At 36.7% G+C, this 20,685-nt stretch overlaps 1 protein-coding gene across 1 annotated transcript in view; it reads left to right on the top strand.

Annotated features, from left to right (window-relative positions):
- LOC145688829 (epithelial discoidin domain-containing receptor 1-like) overlaps positions 1-20,685 on the top strand; it is a 52,293-nt gene that overhangs the window by 5,770 nt on the left and 25,838 nt on the right. Inside the window, exons 2-4 of the mRNA XM_081762996.1 lie at positions 8,294-8,431; positions 10,053-10,189; positions 15,261-15,468. Of these exons, the coding sequence (XP_081619122.1) occupies positions 8,294-8,431; positions 10,053-10,189; positions 15,261-15,468 (483 nt within the window). The remainder of the gene's footprint in view (positions 1-8,293; positions 8,432-10,052; positions 10,190-15,260; positions 15,469-20,685) is intronic.

Genomic DNA, 20,685 nt, shown 5'->3' with positions numbered 1-20,685 from the left:
AATACTCATATTTGACGACCTATAATTTACCGTGCATAATACGAAGTTAAAATACTTTAATGTATTTATTAACAGTTTCTCTAAATACAATCGATTTATTGCTGCCACACCGAACAATGAAGGAGATTTAAATTATCAGTTCACATCCAATTCTTAGAAGATACACCTGGAAACTTAGAATTCACTTTTCTTGTGTCTGTTCTGCTATTAGTGATAAGAGAGTGCATGCACAACTGCTAAAAATATGTGGCAGTAAAGAATATTACAAGATTCAATTCCAAGTTGCAATCAATAAAACAAGCCTCTTTCTTCCTTTTCCCTTCAATATAAAATAATTAAATATCTGCATCTTTCCACCTTTAACGATAAAACACTTGCTTATAATAAGGGCAAGACTAGTTTTCATATCAAAACTGTGATAAATAAATGATTGTAGCAGGTGTTCACTTGTTCGGTGTACAAGTTATATGGTAGAATTTTCATAAAGAAAATGCATTATGTTGTGTACCGTCAATTTTGTGCGCCAGTCCTGAAGGACATGCTTGCATATGCATGGCAGAAATGTGAGTACGTAACAGGAGCAATAGTTGATTCATTTACAAATGTTCTGAAGACTAGTAGAAAATAGTGTCTGTGGTCATAAAGATTGTGACGAAAGTGCATTTTTTAAGTGTTTGCACTGCTCCATGATGCTGTGTGCTAATCACTACGTTTTGGATCTCCATCATCACAATTGAAGAGCAAAAGGTTAGTAGGTTAATATTTGTTTATGTGCAATAATTTATAATATTTTTCTAATATTTTTTTCTATTAATTTCTAATAACTTCAAGACAGATTCTTTAAAACCATATGTGCCGTTCCACCTAACTTATATTACAGCATTTAAATGCTATGCATAATCGCAACACACATAGACTCATATATTTAGTGATTAGGACATAGGTATAATTTGTTACAGTGCTGCTATTCCATTTTTCACTACAGTCATTTCAATTTAATTAACGTTATCTCTTACTAGTCTCAAGATCTGATTGGTATAGTGGCTATTGTAGATCAAATAACTTCTATTGCATTAGTTAAAATCATGCAAGTGTTTGCACGACCTCATTTCATATCACAAATTTTACTTGCTCAGTTTTCGTGTGTTCCTGTGAGCGAGGGAGCTCTTAACTCTGAAGTGAAAACAGATATCTAAACTTTGGTTACGGAAATGAATTCAGGAGTAAATTCCAGTTCTGTTTGATACCCCACGTGACCCCCTTGCCATTTATCATATTTGACGACGATATGGCGCCTTTCAAGATGGCGGTCATGCACTGGAAGTACTCTCACATATAGATGATTTACCTTGGTTTACAATACTGAAGTCAGATAAATCAAAAGCTTTTTCATTTTTGTGCTAAAAGGGTATTCTTGGACATTGCCTACAGGATTTCAAGATGGCGTCGGTGTAGCAGCTCAACGAAGCATTTGCGCATCGAGTGACTATTACTACGTTACTTAGCAACTCGAACTGAATCTTGTCACTAGTTTTCATCAAAATTCAACTCTCACGGTTTATGGACCTTCCTCGTTAGTAGTACTATGTACTGCAGCCATCCAATTCATTGACTGGTACAGTCTGCCTAATTAGTTCTAACTAATTACTTCATTAAATTCTAAAATTCAATCCTGGGTTCGATAACCAGTAGTAGAGCGGTTCTCGGTAGCTCAGTGGTAGAGCTTTCACTTCCGGTGTTGGGGATCCCTGGTTCGATTCCAGCTCGCGCCGTGTGGACTTTGTGGAGGAAACACCGTGCTTGTGGGTTTTCTCGAGGTTCTCCCGTTTCCTCCCACTTCCTACAGATCTCTCATCATTACAGTCTTCTTTAGCCTAACAGGCATAATCGTTTCACGTAAAACTTAAAGATTTCATTTAGAATGGAATAATTATTGTGTCGGAAATAGCTGCACATGATTTTTACATCAGGAGTGTGTATATTTTTTCGTTGTCTACTGATTTTAAATCCAAGTTGTACGGCGTAGAGATGATTCTGAAGCCTCGAAAATATGCTCCATATTTTATTTTTTTTAAAAGACCACAGTTATCATGGAACTTATTTCTTTTAAACTGAATTGGGGATATTCACCCTATATCATTCGAGTTAATTCACCATGTCCTTGAAGTTAGTCCAACAATTTTCTCTTAAGCGAAAAATTTGTATTCGCGTGACCAGCACTAACTCTGGGAATTCGATGCTAATTAACAATACTTGGCACTAATTTCTAGTCCGGAAGATTTTTTTACTCGAAAGACTAATTCAAACATAGAGTCCCGTTTACATGCCGTAACGTAGCCAACGAAGTTTCTTTTCAGACTTTGACATAAAAATATTGGATTGTCTTTTTTTAATTTTCATATGACGCTTTGGCAGTGCATTTCTCCTACCATGCCGCGATAGTGCTACCTTCAAGAGAAACCACTCCGGTTGCGACTTGATGGCTGCGATGCTTCAGCTTTTCTCGGAGTGCTCGAAGCGGCACGAAGTTGACAAGAACCAATAAAAATGTCTTTATCCTTGCAATCTATCTTCGGAACTGATTTTAAAAAAACAAATAGCAGCAAGGCATGGGAACGGTGTGCGTGAATGGTAACGGCCATGATATGAGTGAAGTATAGCAGAGAAACACAGGGGTGCAGCACCCTAAATGTGAATTAGTCTTATAAGAAGGTAGTAGGTTGGACCAGTATGAATTGGTCCAGCTGCCTATGATATGCCTTAAGTTCTTAAGGAGACCAGCATTAATTTTGTGAATCGGACACTAATCCAGCACCTATGACTGTCGCGAAAATGTTCCAATTTGTAGAACATGTTTGTATCAGTGTGAAGTTGGCCCAGCCATAGTTCCTGGGCCCGAACTTCTCAATGAGGCCAGCTTTAATTCTGGGGATAGAGCACTAATTCGACACTAGGTACTAGCACTGTTTTCTTAAATTGGAGACAGTACTGGGCCAATGTGCAGAAATTCCGTATAAACAAATGTAGCGCAGCCCTCGCTAAACGAAGAGGAAAAATTCTGTGGTGGGCGGCTGTACGTGTACGAGCAGACAATGGGCCTTATGCAGAGTCGTTCTGACGCGAGATTAATGCCATACTAAAGAGTTCGACTAACATATTTTTCCTGCAGTAGTCAGGCCTTTAGTATGATGCTAATCATATATCAAAACGACTCTGCATAAGGCTCAAAGTCTCTTGCTGAAAGCGCTTGTTTTCTGGAGTAATGTACTGGAAAGTGTTTATGTTGTTTTCATTATTGTCTTTAGAATTATTAAGTAATTAGGAATGACAGTCACACACGTTGCGAGAGCATGTATATGTGCAACTGTGTGGGTAGTGCTTTCTACTTGTACTATTGTGTATAAACTGTACAATTGTAAGAAGACAAAAGTTAGCCACGTTTTGGCTTTCGTTAAGATTCTATCGCACGCCGAGAACGGATTGGAAAGTACAGGAGACAGGGCAACTAAAAGCTAAAACTTCTAGAGTGTGTTTAATTCATTTCAAAAATAGTAACTATTCGAGAAGTTTGGAAGCTGTATTGTTAAATGCAAATACAACTTGGATCTCCCAATTGCAAAACGTGAACTCCGAACATTCATATACCGTCTTAGTTTTACAAATTAAAGATTTCCACGAAGCATTTTCCGAACTCGTAGATTTCAGTGAAGTTAGTTTCTGCTAAATAACACAGAAAAGGGCTAAACAATGAGCAAAATCCTCAAGGGATTTGAAGAACCCTACTTGGTGTCATGTTTATTTCGTGTATATATATTTTAGCCTCCCAAAACAATGTTTATTTTCTAATGCGTGAAATCATTATGACTCGCATTCAGTCTTCACGTAATTTTAACAGTCAATTTGTAAATTCTTTAGTGTCTTGTCACATCTCAAACATAATGTATATTTCCTCCTTTGTTGGCAATGGGTTGAAAATTTTACATTTATTTGAGAAGACTAATTTATTTCTTGTATAGCCTATTGTATACACAGCCTTTTATCAATCATTTAATTAACAAGAAAAGTTGCGAAAAACAATCAAGCTGTATTTCGCAAAAGCAACGATTATTGCAAACACAGGAAAGCAAGAGCAAAGCTGCTGAAGAATGGGCAAGGAAGAAAGTTAAGTCCTGCGTCATACGCTCAGAAACGTCATCACGAAGAGTGGCGGAAATGTACGAAGTTCAGACTGCATAACCCTGAATATAACGTTTTCACTCAGCTAATTTTGCTGATCCCGATACCAACTTCTCAACGGTACCAACACTATTTCTGGAAATCGGTCACTAATTAGCAGGGCCCGGATCTTGTTGACAAGTCAACTTTTTTCTGTTACGCATAGGACAAGACAAGTTCAAATAAAAACGTTATCCATCAACTCTTGGTTCTAAAAATATATTTTTTTAGGGTCAACTTTTGGTCACTTTTTGCAGTTTTGAAGTTTCAGGTCAATTTTTAATATTTTAAGGTAACTTTTAGGTCACTTATGGTATTTTTATTCTTTTTCTTCTACATAAGGAAATCTTAAAATGAAAACTGTTTACGGATTTAAAAACACGAAGTTAAATTATCTTTTTTTCTGCTTCCTGATTGTTGGGGTGGAAAAGCTGCATTCCTAACAAGTCAATGAACACTAAGCTGTAGCTGGTTGACGAGGGCTGGGGGATCGTAAGTGGCCAAAGCAGATGGTTGTAGGTTGTTTACCACAAAGAATATGACTACGTGAATAACTAAAAATAGATTAGAAAACGTACAAAGATTTTAAACAGGGTTTTTATCTATTATTCTCGTGTATACAATCTACACTTGCGAACTTTTATTCTTTAAGTTCGCTTCCTAGTTTCAACTCGAGAATCAATTGATGCTTTGAGTATGTAGAATGCCGAGACCTAAACCATATACAGCTTCTCATTTAAGACAGATTGTTTCTGAATTTGGTGAGGATGTTTTTAGTACTGACAGGACAATATTGTTTTGCAAGGTATGTGAAGAAAAGTGACAGCAGAGAAAAGATACACTGTGCTAAAGCATATCAGAAGCGAAAAACATTTACGTGCAGTTGAAAACAAACATAAAACCAAGTGTTCGCAGTTGTTACTTGTGGAGAGTGCTTCGAATAGTAAAGGCAAATCCTCAGTTTTCAAAAGAGTTGTGTGAAGTTTTTGTGTCTTCAAATATTCCTCTTTGGAAATTCAACAATGTGAAATTGCGGGATTTCCTGGAACGTCATACAGGTCGTTGCATTCCAGACGAAACGAATCTTAGGGGGAAAATGCATGTCAAAGTGTAACGAGGACACAATAAGAAAAATAAGAGAGGAACTTTGGACTTAGAAAATTTTTGTTTCTATAGGCAGACTAGTGATGTGGAGAAACGCTATAGCCCTATAGTCAATATTATTATTAGGGCAATGAAAGCCGACGAACCTAGCAAAATATTTTTGCTAACTGGTGAAGTGTTGGAATCTGTCAACCATTTTACAATATGTAGACTTTTCGATAAATCGATATCCCTACTTTGGCCTGAAGGTGTCCAACATGACCATGTTCTTTTTGTAACAGATGGTGCTTCGTATATAATTAAGGCTGCTAATTCAATTAAATCGTAAAAATGTTTACAGCTATCTACTGCAATGCCGAATAAGGTATGAACTAAATTTTGAGACGATTACAAAGTTCCTGAGTTAGTTTGTTGTATCACAGCTTATAAAATGTTTATATGTTGCTTAACTGGATATAGGCATATATATCTGTAATTCAAATATGAAATGCTTAGCCATTTACTAAATTGGTCAAAGTTTAGTTTTGATATTATTGCTTTTTTAACCAGACACAAATGATCAATGGACTGCAACTAACCGAAACAAAACTTCTGAAAATGTGTGAGAAATGATTATTGAAATTCAATAGATATTCAAAAAAATGTCAATGTTTTAACGAAATAAACGTTTAAAAAAACTGCAAGTTTTAAGGTCAACTTTTGTGAATTTTAGGGTCATTTTACAGGAATTTTAGTGTCATTTTATAGGTCACTTTTTAGAAAATTTTAGGTCAACAAAATCCGGGCCCTGCTAATTAGTAATAATTCCTGACGCGAAAGTTTTCAGATTCGGAGAAAGTCGTTAGGCTAATTTCACTCAAGTAGAAATGGCTCAAGAAGATGTGAACGGAACAAAATCATAAGTGGGGGATCTCCACCTAAAGCTGAAAGTTAAGATTTTTGCTTCCCTAAATCGGGCCATAAAATAACGAACTTAATCCGCCACGTAACGGTATTCGTAAATCAAAAATACTTTTCCATTGAAATTAATGGAAATACAATTCATCCGTTGTAGCCACAAATGTATATTTTACTTTTATGTTTTTCATTGTCTTTATTTTATTATTATTTTCTGTTCCAAGAATATGGAATGAAAATAAAGTTAAAGAAGTCCTTTTTAAAATCAAATAAGTGACATTAATTTAAACAATACAGTATGACTACTAAAACACAAACAAAGAGAAAACAAAGATAGTGTCTGATGAAGCCAAAATGTTAGTTGGCGAAACTGTAACACGTATGTAGTTTTTTATGTGGATATATTGTTTTGCTCAGCAAATAGTTTGTTTGTGTTTTTTAAAAAAACAAAGTGCCAAATAGGACAGAAAGTAGTTTGAGAATGCAGTACGTTGGCAGATAATGTTAAGGCAAAAGCCTAACTACCGTGTGGAATTCCTACTAACGTGTGGAATTGTGAGAACATGAGTATGTACGCATTCATACCCCGAAATATTGTTTGTAAGTTGAGGACAAAATATGTTCAAACAACTTGATCGTAAACCAATTTGTTCGCGAATCGGGGAGTTTCTGAAACCATGGGTTCAGCAAATATAATAAACCAGCAAAACGAAAGGTATTGGTACAGGCAAATTATTTTCGGAACAGCTATGACTTCTGGCGCGAATCTAGTAAGCGAGGCGGAACATGGGACGGGGAATTCTGTCACGTCAGTTGTGCACAGTGAAAGCACAGTGATCGGTATGTGTGAGCTGTTAGCCACTTGTTTTCGCACTGGTCTAGAAAAATCATGCTGTGCGACTTGATTCAGAGGAGCACGTATGAATGTTCACAGCTATTCCGAAAATCCTTTCTCAATACATTGTCACAGTACCAATTTCCTGAGATCCTTCCAATCCAGCTCGGACCTTCTGCCTAGAGTGCTGCTTAGGACCCCAACCATGGAAAGGACTTAGAATAGGGAATAAAATGGTACACATTCAGAACGCAGCTCAAGGAAAATATTGCAGTCTATGAATTACATTGAAGCCAACCCTTAGTTTGTATAGAAGAAAGTTTGGTACATGGCAATATAACCTTCTGTAATTGTAAAAACTATAATTTGCAACATAGAAGTGTATGTAGTTGGCAGTTGTCTATCTCATTTTTAAATATGTTCATCTTTTTTCTAAAGTCAACATATGTCCCAGAAAAATAAAATTTGTTTCTGTTAAAGTAGGAAAAGAATTTCCAAGTCTATTAGCGACCTAGAGGCCTTAGGCTCTGCTGACTAGATGCCTTGGGGGGTGATGGAGACTATATGGTTATACCTTCAGCTTTGGAGACTCGACCTAAATTCTCGTGGAGATTCTTGTGAATCTGTTTATAAGATTAAGATGTATGTGCATGAGGCCTCCAGAATAGTAACCATGGGGTGCTCAGGGCTTGGTTACAATCCCCAAATCCGTTATTTTAAATCGACCAGTACCTCTTGCATATTTACCATAATTTAATTTGATCTTACATTTGAATGAAAAATTATGTGTTACCGAATATTCTCATGAGCGCAATCTTTACATTAAGACTTGCATATGGACACCCCTGATAGAACAACGTATTCGCCAGCATATCTACTGCTACTTTTTTGTGTCAGCAAATCACTAAGAATCTCATTGAATCATTCACCGGATGAATCACCGAATGAATGAATCAGTCTCAATGAATCACTGGATACGAGTGAAAGCGGTTCTGAGCCTTATGTACTTTTCAAGTCTTCATGTCTGAAATTAACTATCGGGGTACAAATTGTTGCTATTCTATATGACTCATACAGTTTCGTTGTTTGTAAACTCGAAAGCAACATTGGTCATAGAAGTCGAAAAGTGGAATTTTTAAGTTGGTCTGTAATATTTACTTACAAGTTAATATTAATATCTCACCATTCTTCTATTTAATGAAATGGAAAATGTTATTATTAAAACTTTATTCTTCTCCTTAGATGGCATCGTTAGTTACCAACTCCCTGATGGTTTCTGTTGTGATAATGGATGGGACCTGAGAGATTCTTTGTATAAAGGAAAATACAGACACGGATTTTTATCTGGAGGCTTGGGAAAATTAGTCGACGGAAAATATGGTAATAACTTTATTGTTAGTATTATAATCAAGATAGTAATTTGTTATAGTATTCTTAGTATTATAATAAACCTTTACTAAAGGGTAAAAATTGTCATGCTATGCGAGGTAGTGCCTTTGGGCATCTCTGAATCTCCTTACGGGGAGGATACTTACGTAAGGTTCATAACTCGATGCAAATATTTACGATAAAAAAATACCTACTTGGCATAAAAACTCAAGTTATCAGTTATGTACAAATTCTCATTGCTTATCATTAATTAATCTAAAACACACATGTTGCAGTAATTTTACGAGAATAGTGTTGGCAGGGGCGCGTTTCTGCAAAAAAAAATCATTTTACGAACTTGCATTAAATACCCTTTTTACATGGCAACACTGCATCAACTTTGGCACATTTTCGCACCCATGGATAAATGTTGATGCAGACTGCACACATACAAAGGGATTCACCTGCAGGAAATCAGTGTTATGCAACTGAATATTGACTTTCTTCATTTTGTACATTTTTGATTTTACACTTTTGGTACTTTCTTTCGTTACTACGCCAAAAACTTACAAATTACAACACTAGTCATGATGCTGAAAATATCTACATAGAACCAGGGCCGTGCCGTGGAAAATCAGAGCCCAGGGCGAGAGTATACGACGGCGCCCCCATACATATATTCCAAGTAATTTTTCCTATCTTTTTCATTTTCTCTCCCGAATTTTCCGCCCCCCTTACTTAGGCGCCTGAGGCCTTCGCCCCGCTCGCTCCCCACGGCACGGCCCTGCATGGAACACGATTGTAATTGTTTCAAATGTCAGACCTTTATCGTTCTTGATTCAAAAGATATACGCAATCAAACTTTGGGTTGCGCAACATTATGAACACACTGCGTAATGTTTTAGTCATTTTTATAACATTTAGAAATCAACATAAAAATTTTAGTGTCTCAGCTACCATAAATTTCTAAACTACTAGGAACTGAGTTAAGACTGAAGAACGAAAATCTTCTGTAACATCTCCTTGGCAATAATGGAAGTAAAGTAATTACCATCTTAACTGAAGAAAAGCCATTAGAAACAGCAATCTGTAAATCTTTCGAAGGGCCCTTTTAGGTATCTGTTTCGTTGAGCACATTTCCAGATTTTGGGGTCCAAGTAAACTTCGAGGAATGGTTTGGACCCCTAACCCCAGGTTCTTTGCCCGTCAAAAACTCTTAAGCATTATTATTATTATGTAACTACTGACACAGAACAAAGGAGAAAAAAATAATCTATTATGCTTCTTTTTAACACTGATTGATGGTAAAATATGATAAAGATTCAAACCCACATTCAAAGCGTGTTCTATGCCGTAGACGAAATCTAGTTTTCAAGCGAATAACCGTCGTCAAAATACAGTGGCCACAACGATACGAGGACGGAATTCTGTGCCAGTCCCTGTCATGAGTAGCAGGAATAAAGGTTAATTAACCCTTAGATGAACTTTGAGTGTCAAACTGATCCTAAATATATATTAATTATATTTTTTTCTTTCGTGCTATACCAACGATTTATAAGTTGCTCAAGTGATAATAGTTCTGGAAATTAAACTGCAAACATGCATGCAATTAAATCTTGTTTCTCTCTTTCAGAAAGTGGTTGGGTCGGGTGGAGGAAATCCGAAGGTTACCCAGACAACTTTGTGGAAATTGTGTTCGAGTTCGATCAATTGCGCTATTTCAACACAGTCATACTTCACATCAAGAGTTATGGTCAGAAATGCACTGGGGTAAGATTTTCTTAACTTAAAAATTTCTTTGTGGCTTTACTTTAGTTGATTGGTTTACTCATAAAATAGATGCCAGACGTTCTGGGGGATTTCGGAGAGCCATTGAGTAATAACGTGCTTTCTTTGAGTACGTGAGTTGTAGGGTTCGATTTCATGTACATATAAATGCTATCGTATATACTGTAAAGGTCTTTGCTTTGAAGAGATAGGTTGAGTAAATCACAGTCCAGAATCGACTCTCACTACCTGTTTTTATTATAAAAAATCTTATACTAGAATATAACAGTATCTACAGAGATAAACAATATAGCTTTCTCTAATGCGAGATAGAGAAACGGTAGCCCAACACCTTACAGCCTTAGGGCAAGATATTTACAGAGCTCCGTGCAAGCTAAGTAGAGTGATGTTGGAAACCCCAGTGCTCCGAAGCAAGCAGTGAGGGTATTAAGAGGCAGAGAGGCTAGAAGCAGGCTAAGCAACTGAGGTTGGCATAATGACAGAGCTCCGTGCAAGCTAAGCAGAGTGGAGTACGAAACGTCAATGTTTCGAAGCAGGCTAAGCGACTGAGATTAGGATCCCAACAGAGCTCCAGGCAAGCTAAGGTGGGAGGAAGAAAATCCTAGAGTTCTGCAGCAAACTAAAGGCTTTTAGGCTGGATGTCTCCTTAAGCTCCATGCAAGCTAGAGAAGGAGTATCCAATCGCAGATTGGTGCTTGTCAGTAGAATATTCTTATTTATATAGGCGCTCCGAGCGGTAGTGGTGCTGCTGCTCTCGTGTCGGCATATGACTTCTAGGTAGTGCTGGAATGTCCGTCGTCTGCTTCTTGCAGTAATTCAACGTTAGGTGTAGCACTCAACGTAAATATGTGTGATTGATCTTTACAAACAAGAGCACTTGTAATTATAAACACAAGCGCGTGGTACAGTACAATATCTACAAAGTTTGAATATTTATCTATCTATGTATCTATAGATAGATAGAGAGAGAGAGAGAGAGAGAGAGAGAGAGAGAGTATGTAAAAAATAAGCTGTAATTTAAAACGTTTTTAGTCAAGCATTAAATAAAGCTTCTTTCACATCCTAGGTGTATGTGATTGGTACCATTATTTTCCGAAGTATTTCCAAATTTAATAAGATAGTGTTAGCATTTTAAGGTATTATTTATACTATTATATAAAAATGAAAGTAGTTGACTCATTATCACCCAGGCCATACTTGTATAGGTAGAAACGTGACGTTTCGGGACAATACTCATTTTATACCGAAAGTTATGAATAAGGAAGGTCATTTAAAATTTTCCATTCTAAGGGGGATAAAGAAGGATTTGAAATCTCCTTTATCCAGCATTTGAAATCCAACAGTGTATCTCTTGAATCTCTGCCATTAGGTAGATGAATATCAGCAAATGAACTCTTCAATAAAACAATAAAGGGATACACATGTTTCAGCGTTTTTATGTATCCCAATCCAAAGGGAAGGAAGAGGTACCTCATAAAATACTCAAATATCTTTTGTTTAGGCACAACTTTACCCAATATAAGGATCGTTTAAGTTGGAGATCTGAAATTCAGTATGTAGACTTTGAATTAAAGAGTAGTAAATACGTATTTCAGCTTTTCTTGTAATTACACTTCTAAAGGGGAAGGTCGTTTCATTTCTATAATATCCAAATTTTTCTTTGTGTATTGAGAGAATGTCTAATGTGAGGATTCGCCTAAGTTGAAGATGTGAAATTCAATATACAAACTTTTAAACAAAAATAAGGAAGTATGTGTTCCGGCATTTTCGAAAATGTCACTTGTACAGGGGTTAAGGGAGTGAATTTCAATTGTATTGAAATTTCTCTTTATTTATTTACTAAGTGCCGAGTGTTGGGGATGTGAAATTTGGTTTAGAAAATGTTACATAAAAATAAGGGAATACTTGTTTCAGTGGTAAAGATCATGGAAGTTTAAGACTAACAATATCGTATCAGTGTTTTTTCCTGGAGTACTTGCATTTCCTTCCACAAATATACAACTAATTCATCCATCGTCATTCATTTCCGTAATCATATCTCCCTTAGCCTGAAGGACATAATTGTGAGACATAAAGTGAAAGATTCCATTTGTTCATTCTCTGTAAAAAGAGAAAGAAAGAAAAAGAAATATTGTTTATTACACGAATATTCGATTTTACTGATTCTTTCTTTATAATCTTAACATCATTGTCCGCGAAAACGTTGTTAGTTTCTGAAAACCCTCTAAAGTAACATCTCCATGCCCTTGAATGGAGAAACTTCTATCACTCGTCAATTACTTTATCTGAAGACACATTTCAATACTATTTACAGGACAAACTTCTATCGCTTCTCAACGACCTTATTTTAAGAAACATTTCAATACTCTTATCTGGACAAATTTCTAACACTCTTCAACTACATTTTCACAAGAAACGTCTCATTACCCTTGACTGGATAAACTTATATCACTCCTCAAATTTTTACCTTAACACACGTTTCAATACTGTTAGCTTGAGAAACTTCTATCACTCCTCAAATACTTTATCTTGACACACGTTTCAATACTGTTGGCTTCAGAAACTTCAATCACTCCTCAAATACTTTATTTGAAGACACATTTCAATGTTCGGGACTGGACAAACTTCTATCGCACATCAACGACCTTATTTAAAGAAACATCTCAATATCCTTCAGTGTATATACTTTTAACCTCCTCCTCAACATTGTCATAAGAAACGTCTCTCATTACATTTGACTGTGTTAACTCCTTTCACTCCTCAGGTACATTATCTGAAGACACATTTCAATACCCTTGACTAGAGAAACTTCTATCATCCCTCAACTACTTTATTTGAAGACACATTTCATTAATTTTGAAGGGACAAACGTCTATCGCTCCTCAACCTTATTTTAAAAAAACATCTCAAGACCCTTATCTGGACAAGCTTCTAACACTTTCCAACTACATTATCACAAAAATCGTCTCATTACCCTTGAATGGATAAAATTCTATCACTCGTCAATTACTTTATTTGAATACACGTTTCAATACTGTTGGCTGGAGAAACTTCTATCACTCCTTATCTACTTTATTTGAAGATGCATTTCAATTCTGTTGACTGGTCAAACTTCAATTTCTCCTCAACTACTTTATTTTAAGAAACATCTCAATACCGTTGACTGGATGAACTTTCAACAATCCTCAACTACATTATCAGATGAAACATCTCATTACCCTTGACTTGAAAAGCTTCTATCACTCCTCAAGTACATTATCTGAAGATACATTTCAATACTATTGAGCTTACAAACTTCTATCTCTCCTCAACGACCTTATTTTAAGACAGATCTCAATACTTGACTGGTCAAAGTTTTAACACTCCTCACCTATATTATCAGAAGAAACTTCTCAACTCCCTTCACTGGAGAAAATTCTATCACTCCTCGAGTACGTTATTTGAATACACATTTCAGTACTTTTGACTGGACAAACTTCTATCGCTCCTCACCGACCTTATTTTAAGAAACATCTCAATGCCCTTGACTGGACAAACTTTTAACACTCCTCAGCTACATTATCAGAAGAAAAATCTCATTACTTTTAAGTGGGACAAATTCCGTCACTCCTCAAGTACGCACTTTACCTGAAGACATTTCAATATTCTTGAGTGGAGAAACTCCATCACTCTTCAACTACGTTATTTGAAGACACATTTCAAGACTCTTGACTATAAACTTCTATCACTCCTCAAGTACATTATCTGAAAACCCATTTCAATACCCTTGACTGGACAAACTTTTAAGACTGTGGTATTTATGAAAATTTTTTCTTCAAGTAATATTTTTGAAAATTAATTCTTAAAGTGGTATTTATGAAAATTATTTCTTCAAGTGGTATTTATAAAAATTATTTCTTCAAGTGGTATTTATGAAAATTATTTCTTCAACATTTTTTCAGTCGTTATCAATTCTTTACCTGGAGAAGCTGCAGCAACTTCTAGCAAGTTCTTAAACCGAAAGAGTTTGGAAAATTATTTTCTCTTTAATGTTTAAAAATATTTGTCGAGATTCACTGTTTCCCAAACTTTTCCAATGCCCTAGCATCTTTATTCCGACGTATCTGGCGATTTTTTTAAAGTTTTCAACAATCTTGTTGAGATAAATTCCTTCTTAACTCCCTGTAGCCCCTTATCCTGAAAAATCTGGACTGGCTACTTTAATGTTTCATTATTCTTTAAAAAAATGGGTTCTTCTTATACCTTGAGCTCTTTTTAACAGTTGGGGGCCGCGGTGGCTCAGTGGTAGAGCGTTCATCTCTGGTGCTTGGGGTCAAAGGTGCAAACCCTGTTCCCGCTAAGTGAACTTTGTGGTGGACCAACACCGTGTGCGTGGGTTTTCTCGCGGTTCTCCCTTTTCTCCTACTTTCTTCATTCCACCATTTCGTTCATCTCTCATCATCACCGTCTCCTTTAGCCTAACCGGCATAATCGTGGGACGTAAAACTCAAAAAAATTTATTTTCCTTCTTAACAGTGTGGCATCTTTAGTGCAAAAGTCTTGAATAACTTCTTTAATTTTTCAACATTCTTCTCAAAAATTAGCTATTTCTGATCACACACACATTTTTTTCCAGAATGGTCTGGAGGAATTTTTTGGTTTAATTTGTCAATATTGTTGACACCAGAGCTCTTTCATGGCTAAGCCGTTAGTGTACGTGCCTTTTATTTACATATTATACGTATTATATGTTTGCATTACATAATTTTATAAGTTTTGCAAATGTTATGTTTAATTGTACTACTATTTATTCAGTATTTGCAAATTGGTAATAATCCATTATTAAAAATATCAAAGAAAAGTGCTCTAGCTCTAGCTTTATAAATACACTCCAAGGCCTTTCATGTTGACCAATTTTAAGATACAACGTTTTTTGTTTTTTTTTTTTAATTTTCAAGATGCATCTGCTGTACACGGTATATAGTTTCCTCAATACAAGTACGTTTCAAAATAATTATATTTTTGGTATAATATTGAGTTTAAAAATATGTTTTACATCTAAATTTCATTTCAGATCCGACCAAAAGTTGAAATTCAGTTTGCTTTGGAAGAACACGTTATTAAAGGTGCACCATTCATCTACGACTATGGTTCCGAGTTGGAGCCCGGTCACGGAAAAAATATTACTATTAAAACGTACTATAGGAGAGGTCGGTTAGCTAAGATCCATCTGTTCTTTGGGTATGAGTGGATTATGGTCAGTGAAGTTTGGTTTGAGTCAGGTAAGTTTAGTTGTCAACTTATAAATTTAGAAGATAGATTAATGTTACGTCAACTCTAATAGTAGCTTATGTATATATCATGATTCTCAAAAAGAATCTACCAAAATTATTCAAGTATTGGCCAACTTTGACTATCGACAGCAGCTGTTACAGTGGTTATATTCCGTCGTTCATTTCACGTTTGAAATAAAAATAGGCGGAATACAGTTTGTGAAACGGTTCAGAAATCCAGGGCGTACAAATCTGTGGATAATACTGGGAATCGAACTCACGCACTAAAGACAAACACTCTAGTCACTTTCTACAATCCTTTTCAACTCTTACTGGCACTATAAAGGTTATACTGGACTCTAGAAGAGGAAGATCGTGAACACTTAAAAAGGCCTTGTTTTCCAGAGGGTTAATCTTCAATCGGTTTCACCTTATGATTGTCAGGCTAACGCTCCAGAAAGCTCGACTAAACCATAACGGATCTACTCTTAGCTTAATTAAAGCGCGTATGAAATACAAGGTCTACTCATTTTGGCTGAAAAGCTCTTACAAACATTTAACATTCTTTTACTGAACCGCCAAGTGAACTTTGTGGTGGACAAACACCGTGTGCGTGGGTTTCTCCCGTTTCCTCCCACTTTCTTCATTCCACCATTTCATTCATCACTCATCATCACCGTCTCCTTTAGCCTAACCGGCATAACCATGGGACGTAAAACTCAAAGATTTCATTTCATTTTTTCTTTTACTGAACTGAATTCAAGGATATGAAAAAAATATGAGGGTGTTCAAACATCTCTATCACATGATTGTAAATCGATATTACAAATATTACTGAGACAATTGCTAGTGAACTGAATTAAACCGTACTTAAAATAAAGGAAAGATATACAGAATAATTTTTCACGTAAATGCAAGTCGGTATTACAAACAAAAATCTTATTTTCCTGTCAGAGAGTCGAATTACAGGTAATGTGAAAGACAGAGAGGTATTAAGTTTAGTTTTTGACCGGCAGCTGATTGACAGCAGAGTAGCCAACTTAAGCGAGGAGCAGTACACACAGGAAACTAAACAATTGAATCAAAGCTATTTTCGCACATTCAAGCGAGATCAGGCGTAGTGTACAGGTGGTTCCTCCTACGGAGTGCTACAGTTTGTTGCGACTATTCCGGCAAAGGAAAGGACTGTGTGTGAGAGAGAAAAGATTGAAAAGTAGATTGAACCTGTGATAGTGAATCCAGTGCTTTATAATACTACCCATGAAGATTATTTGACAAACAATTTAAAAGATGAATTCTGGACTGAAATACTGTAGCAAGCTAGTTGGATTATGTTCCGGAAATACAGCTCTCCTTTCCAAGTGGACTGATTTGAAACTCTATGCTGCAAGTAAAGTATGTGTGGCTTTAAAATGATATAATATTTTTTCTTTCAAACGGTCAGAGGAGTCGTTCATAGAGAATAGGAAAGGGTAGATTTTCCTTTTGCCAAATAACCATCTGCTAAAATAAATTCAAAGACATATAATAGTTTACTTGATTTAGACTTATAAGGCTTATGTAAAAATATATATTTTTGTCGGAGGTTGGCAATACAAATGACGTTCAGCATACACAAGAAAATGCCCCAGTATTCTGTTTTTCCAACAGAGCTAGAGTTCTTCGAGTTAAGTTGTGTATGTGCATATAGCAGTAAGGTGTAATGGCTGCCGTAATACAAACGTGAGATGACATCTGTAATACGACTTCTGAACGACAGAGGGCAAATTGCAGGTAACATCCATTGAGGATTGAATACTATTCATGGACCGACATTAATGAATGAAGGCAAGTTCAGGCAATGTGCAGAGAGTTTCGGGATGGGTGTCCAAAAGTTATGACCGTAGCGGAAAGACCAGTGTTCAGACAGAGGAACTATGGAACGCGTTAACAAGACAGTGCGTCCCAATCGACAGTTCACAGTAACTCAACACGCAAAAGAAATTTTAAAAGTATCTGTGAAAGTATCAGTACTATCTCAAACTGTGTGAGTGCAAAAAAATACAGATAGATGTTCATAAGAAATAAATAATTAGAGCTATACATGCTTCATTAGCCTGCTGAGGAGAGAAAGGGGATGACCTGTTGTCTCTTATATTGACGGGGGTAAAACTTGGATATCGTACATTATTGGAAACAGCAATCAATGTAATGGTAGCACTCAGGTTCTCCTAGAACTATAAAGGTAACTAAGAAATTCCTATCGCTTTTTCATCCACCATTTCCGAACATCGATCTGTCACCTAAGACGTACCTGAAAGATCAACAATAGTCTCCATCAGCATTAACAAACTTCTGGCAACGGTCTGGAAGGCCATGAATTCCACTGCGGTAGAACTTGGTGGTACGATTGCGAAGAACGTATCAAGTGTATTTTGCACTTCTACTAGGGATTTTAACTGGTGTCCTCTAAGGTGATTGCCCAAGAAACGGTACAGGTGATATTCGGACGATGCAATATCCGGGGAGTATGTCGGATGCAATAGTGTTTCCCATCCAAGGCATAAAATAGTGTCCCATTTCATCCTACGCACGTGGGACTTAGCGTTAATCCTGTAACAAGAGGACAGGACCCCTTTGCGGTTCAGAGGTACTGGCTCCAGAGTTTTGAGTTTTCCTTGAACACGACTCAACTGCTGGTAATACACAGTTGCATTGATGGTGTGATCAACAGGTAGGAGTTCCCGATGTACGATGCCGCTAGCAATTCACCACACACACATGAGGACCTTCTAGTGCATTGCTTATTTCTGCTGTTTTGAAACCGGATCGTGAGATGCTAAACAATGATGACGGTGCCATGGAGCTTCGTACAGGACACACTTCTCATCACATGTCAGTCCCCTGTCCAGAAATGGTTCCTCCCTCAGGCGTGACACAGAAATTAAGAAACACAGGTGTCTGCTCGCGATGCCTTCTGGCACGGGGTCAAAATCAGGTAGGACCCATCGACCCAACCTGTATTGCTTCCCAAGTTGACGGAGAAGCTGTGCCGAATGGAGGTGTTGCACTCACAATAAATTTTAGCCCCAGTTTCTCACATGTCTGGCCGCTGTTCGAATCAATTGCTACTTGAAGATGTTCATTTTCCACATGATTTGGTCTTCCAGCAGATGGTGCGTCCTCCAGTGTTTTATCACTGTCCTTAAAGTTGTTAAACTACCGCTGCACTGTCCGCGTAGTCACAACACCCTCACCTAAGGCCTGGCATATCTTAAGCTCCGCAGTAGTGGCGTTTGATCTCAGATTGAACTTGTACAGCATACATGCCCTTATTACGCTCTGTGGAGGTCCCATGTTGCATCTGTCCTTACTCCAGTTCACGGTGTAATTGAACTGCTACAGCCAGACAATATGTTGTATATACCCACACCAAAAACTGATGTTCGCCTTATCTTCATTCGAATTTAACTCACGGTGTGAGGGCCAATTGAATACAGACCTCTACAAAAAGAGACAGATTTTTTCGTTACCTTTATATCATGTTCAAACAAATATCATCATAAAAATCGTAGTAACTATGTTTTGGGACCTCTGAATAATATGCGACGTGCAATCAAAGAATCGGCAGAGAAATGATACGCTTTGAAACATTTCTAAGACATGATAATGCTCGTCCACATACAGCAGCTCGTACTGTTGAGACCATTGATAGATTTCGATGTGAACTATTCAATCATATACTTTATAGCCCCGACTTTGCCCTTTAGTCATATTTTTCTTCTTCAACGTGTGAAAAAGTCGCTTTGTATCGAAGCGTTTCTAAGACAGAGAAGTGCTCAAGAATTTAGTTCTGAATGAACTGCACTCTCACGTTGCATATTTTCACACAGAAAACATATGGAAACTTATATCACATTGCCAGATATGTCTAGAAGTTCATTGTGATTACATCGAAAAATAGCTAAGGAAAATCACAAATTTCTTTTGCGATTATTTTCTTGGTTTCAAAAAGTATTGTCGTTATTTTTGTGTCGTGTCTAGTACTTGTTTATTGACATTATTAAGTCATTATAAAACCTAGAAAGAAATGTGAATCGATGTCAACAGTGAAGTATTCTGGGTGATCTAATATTAAATAATATATTCTGTAGCAAATTCAATTGGAGGAACAAGTATGTAAACGACAAGAATATTTGTCTTCCATCATTCCTTTTAAAAATCATACCATATTTTAATAACTCCCTCGTGACTACATGCATATTGGTGGCAATAGCCAAAGGGGCATGGACTTTCGAGTTCGGATCGCATAATATCATCCACTGTGGGTGGGAGTCTCACTGAAGAGTAAAGGCGTTTATATAAAGTCTGGTTAACGAAACAAAAAAAAAGTAATTCTTCGAAAATTGTTTTGTGTCCGTGCCCCTTCCGTACTGAAATACGTAAGATATAGATAATTTTAATTACAAAGATTAGCGTATGCGCCTTTGGTATGTAAGAGTGAGCTTCAATTCCCGGTGGAAGCTTGCGTGGTTCAGATCCCATATTAAGCTGTCGCCCCAGTCTAATGTAACCTCACTGGTGAACGGAACGCTAAAATCAGATATAACTAACTACTCGTATAACACACAGGGTTATAAACGTGGGGCATTCAACACGTTATTTCATTTCCTTTTTAAATTCATATATCATCATCTTAATCATATTAACACCATTTTTGTCCTAGCGATTTGCCCTACCGCCACCTTGGTAAGGTGATGCACATACATATATACAATATTTAAGTACCTTTTGTTAATGTATACTATAAATCTTATCAGTCAGTATCAAGATTATGATAAATTAGATTCTTTCTCTTTTCACCATCGGCTAAGTATTTCTGAGATTCAATCAAAAACAGATTTGCACAAACTTCCAGTGATTGTTTCTCCTATATAACAAATATACTGTTCCTTATGGACTTTCATTAATAGTGTGACTTTACAAGCGAAATACGAATTCTCTTTGTCTATTGACTGCGTCGAATGTACGCAGGCCTGTCTCTGTCCCTATCAACTTTGCTTCCTTTGGTCTCGGATTGGCTGTCCCACTTTGCCGTCAATTAGCGGCCAGTCTTACCATGGCTGTTCATCAATATGACAAAGAGTTCATACCCACAGATCAATAGCTAAATTAAGTTGTACGAGGACACAGGATGTATTCCAAAATACCTATATATCAATATTACGAAGATCCCATGACCAAAAA

This window comes from Thermobia domestica, chromosome 7 (assembly GCF_964235325.1).
Source record: "Thermobia domestica chromosome 7, izTheDome1.hap1.1, whole genome shotgun sequence".
Classification (NCBI taxonomy): Eukaryota; Metazoa; Arthropoda; class Insecta; order Zygentoma; family Lepismatidae; genus Thermobia; species Thermobia domestica.
This window is presented reverse-complemented; position numbering and strand designations above follow the sequence as displayed.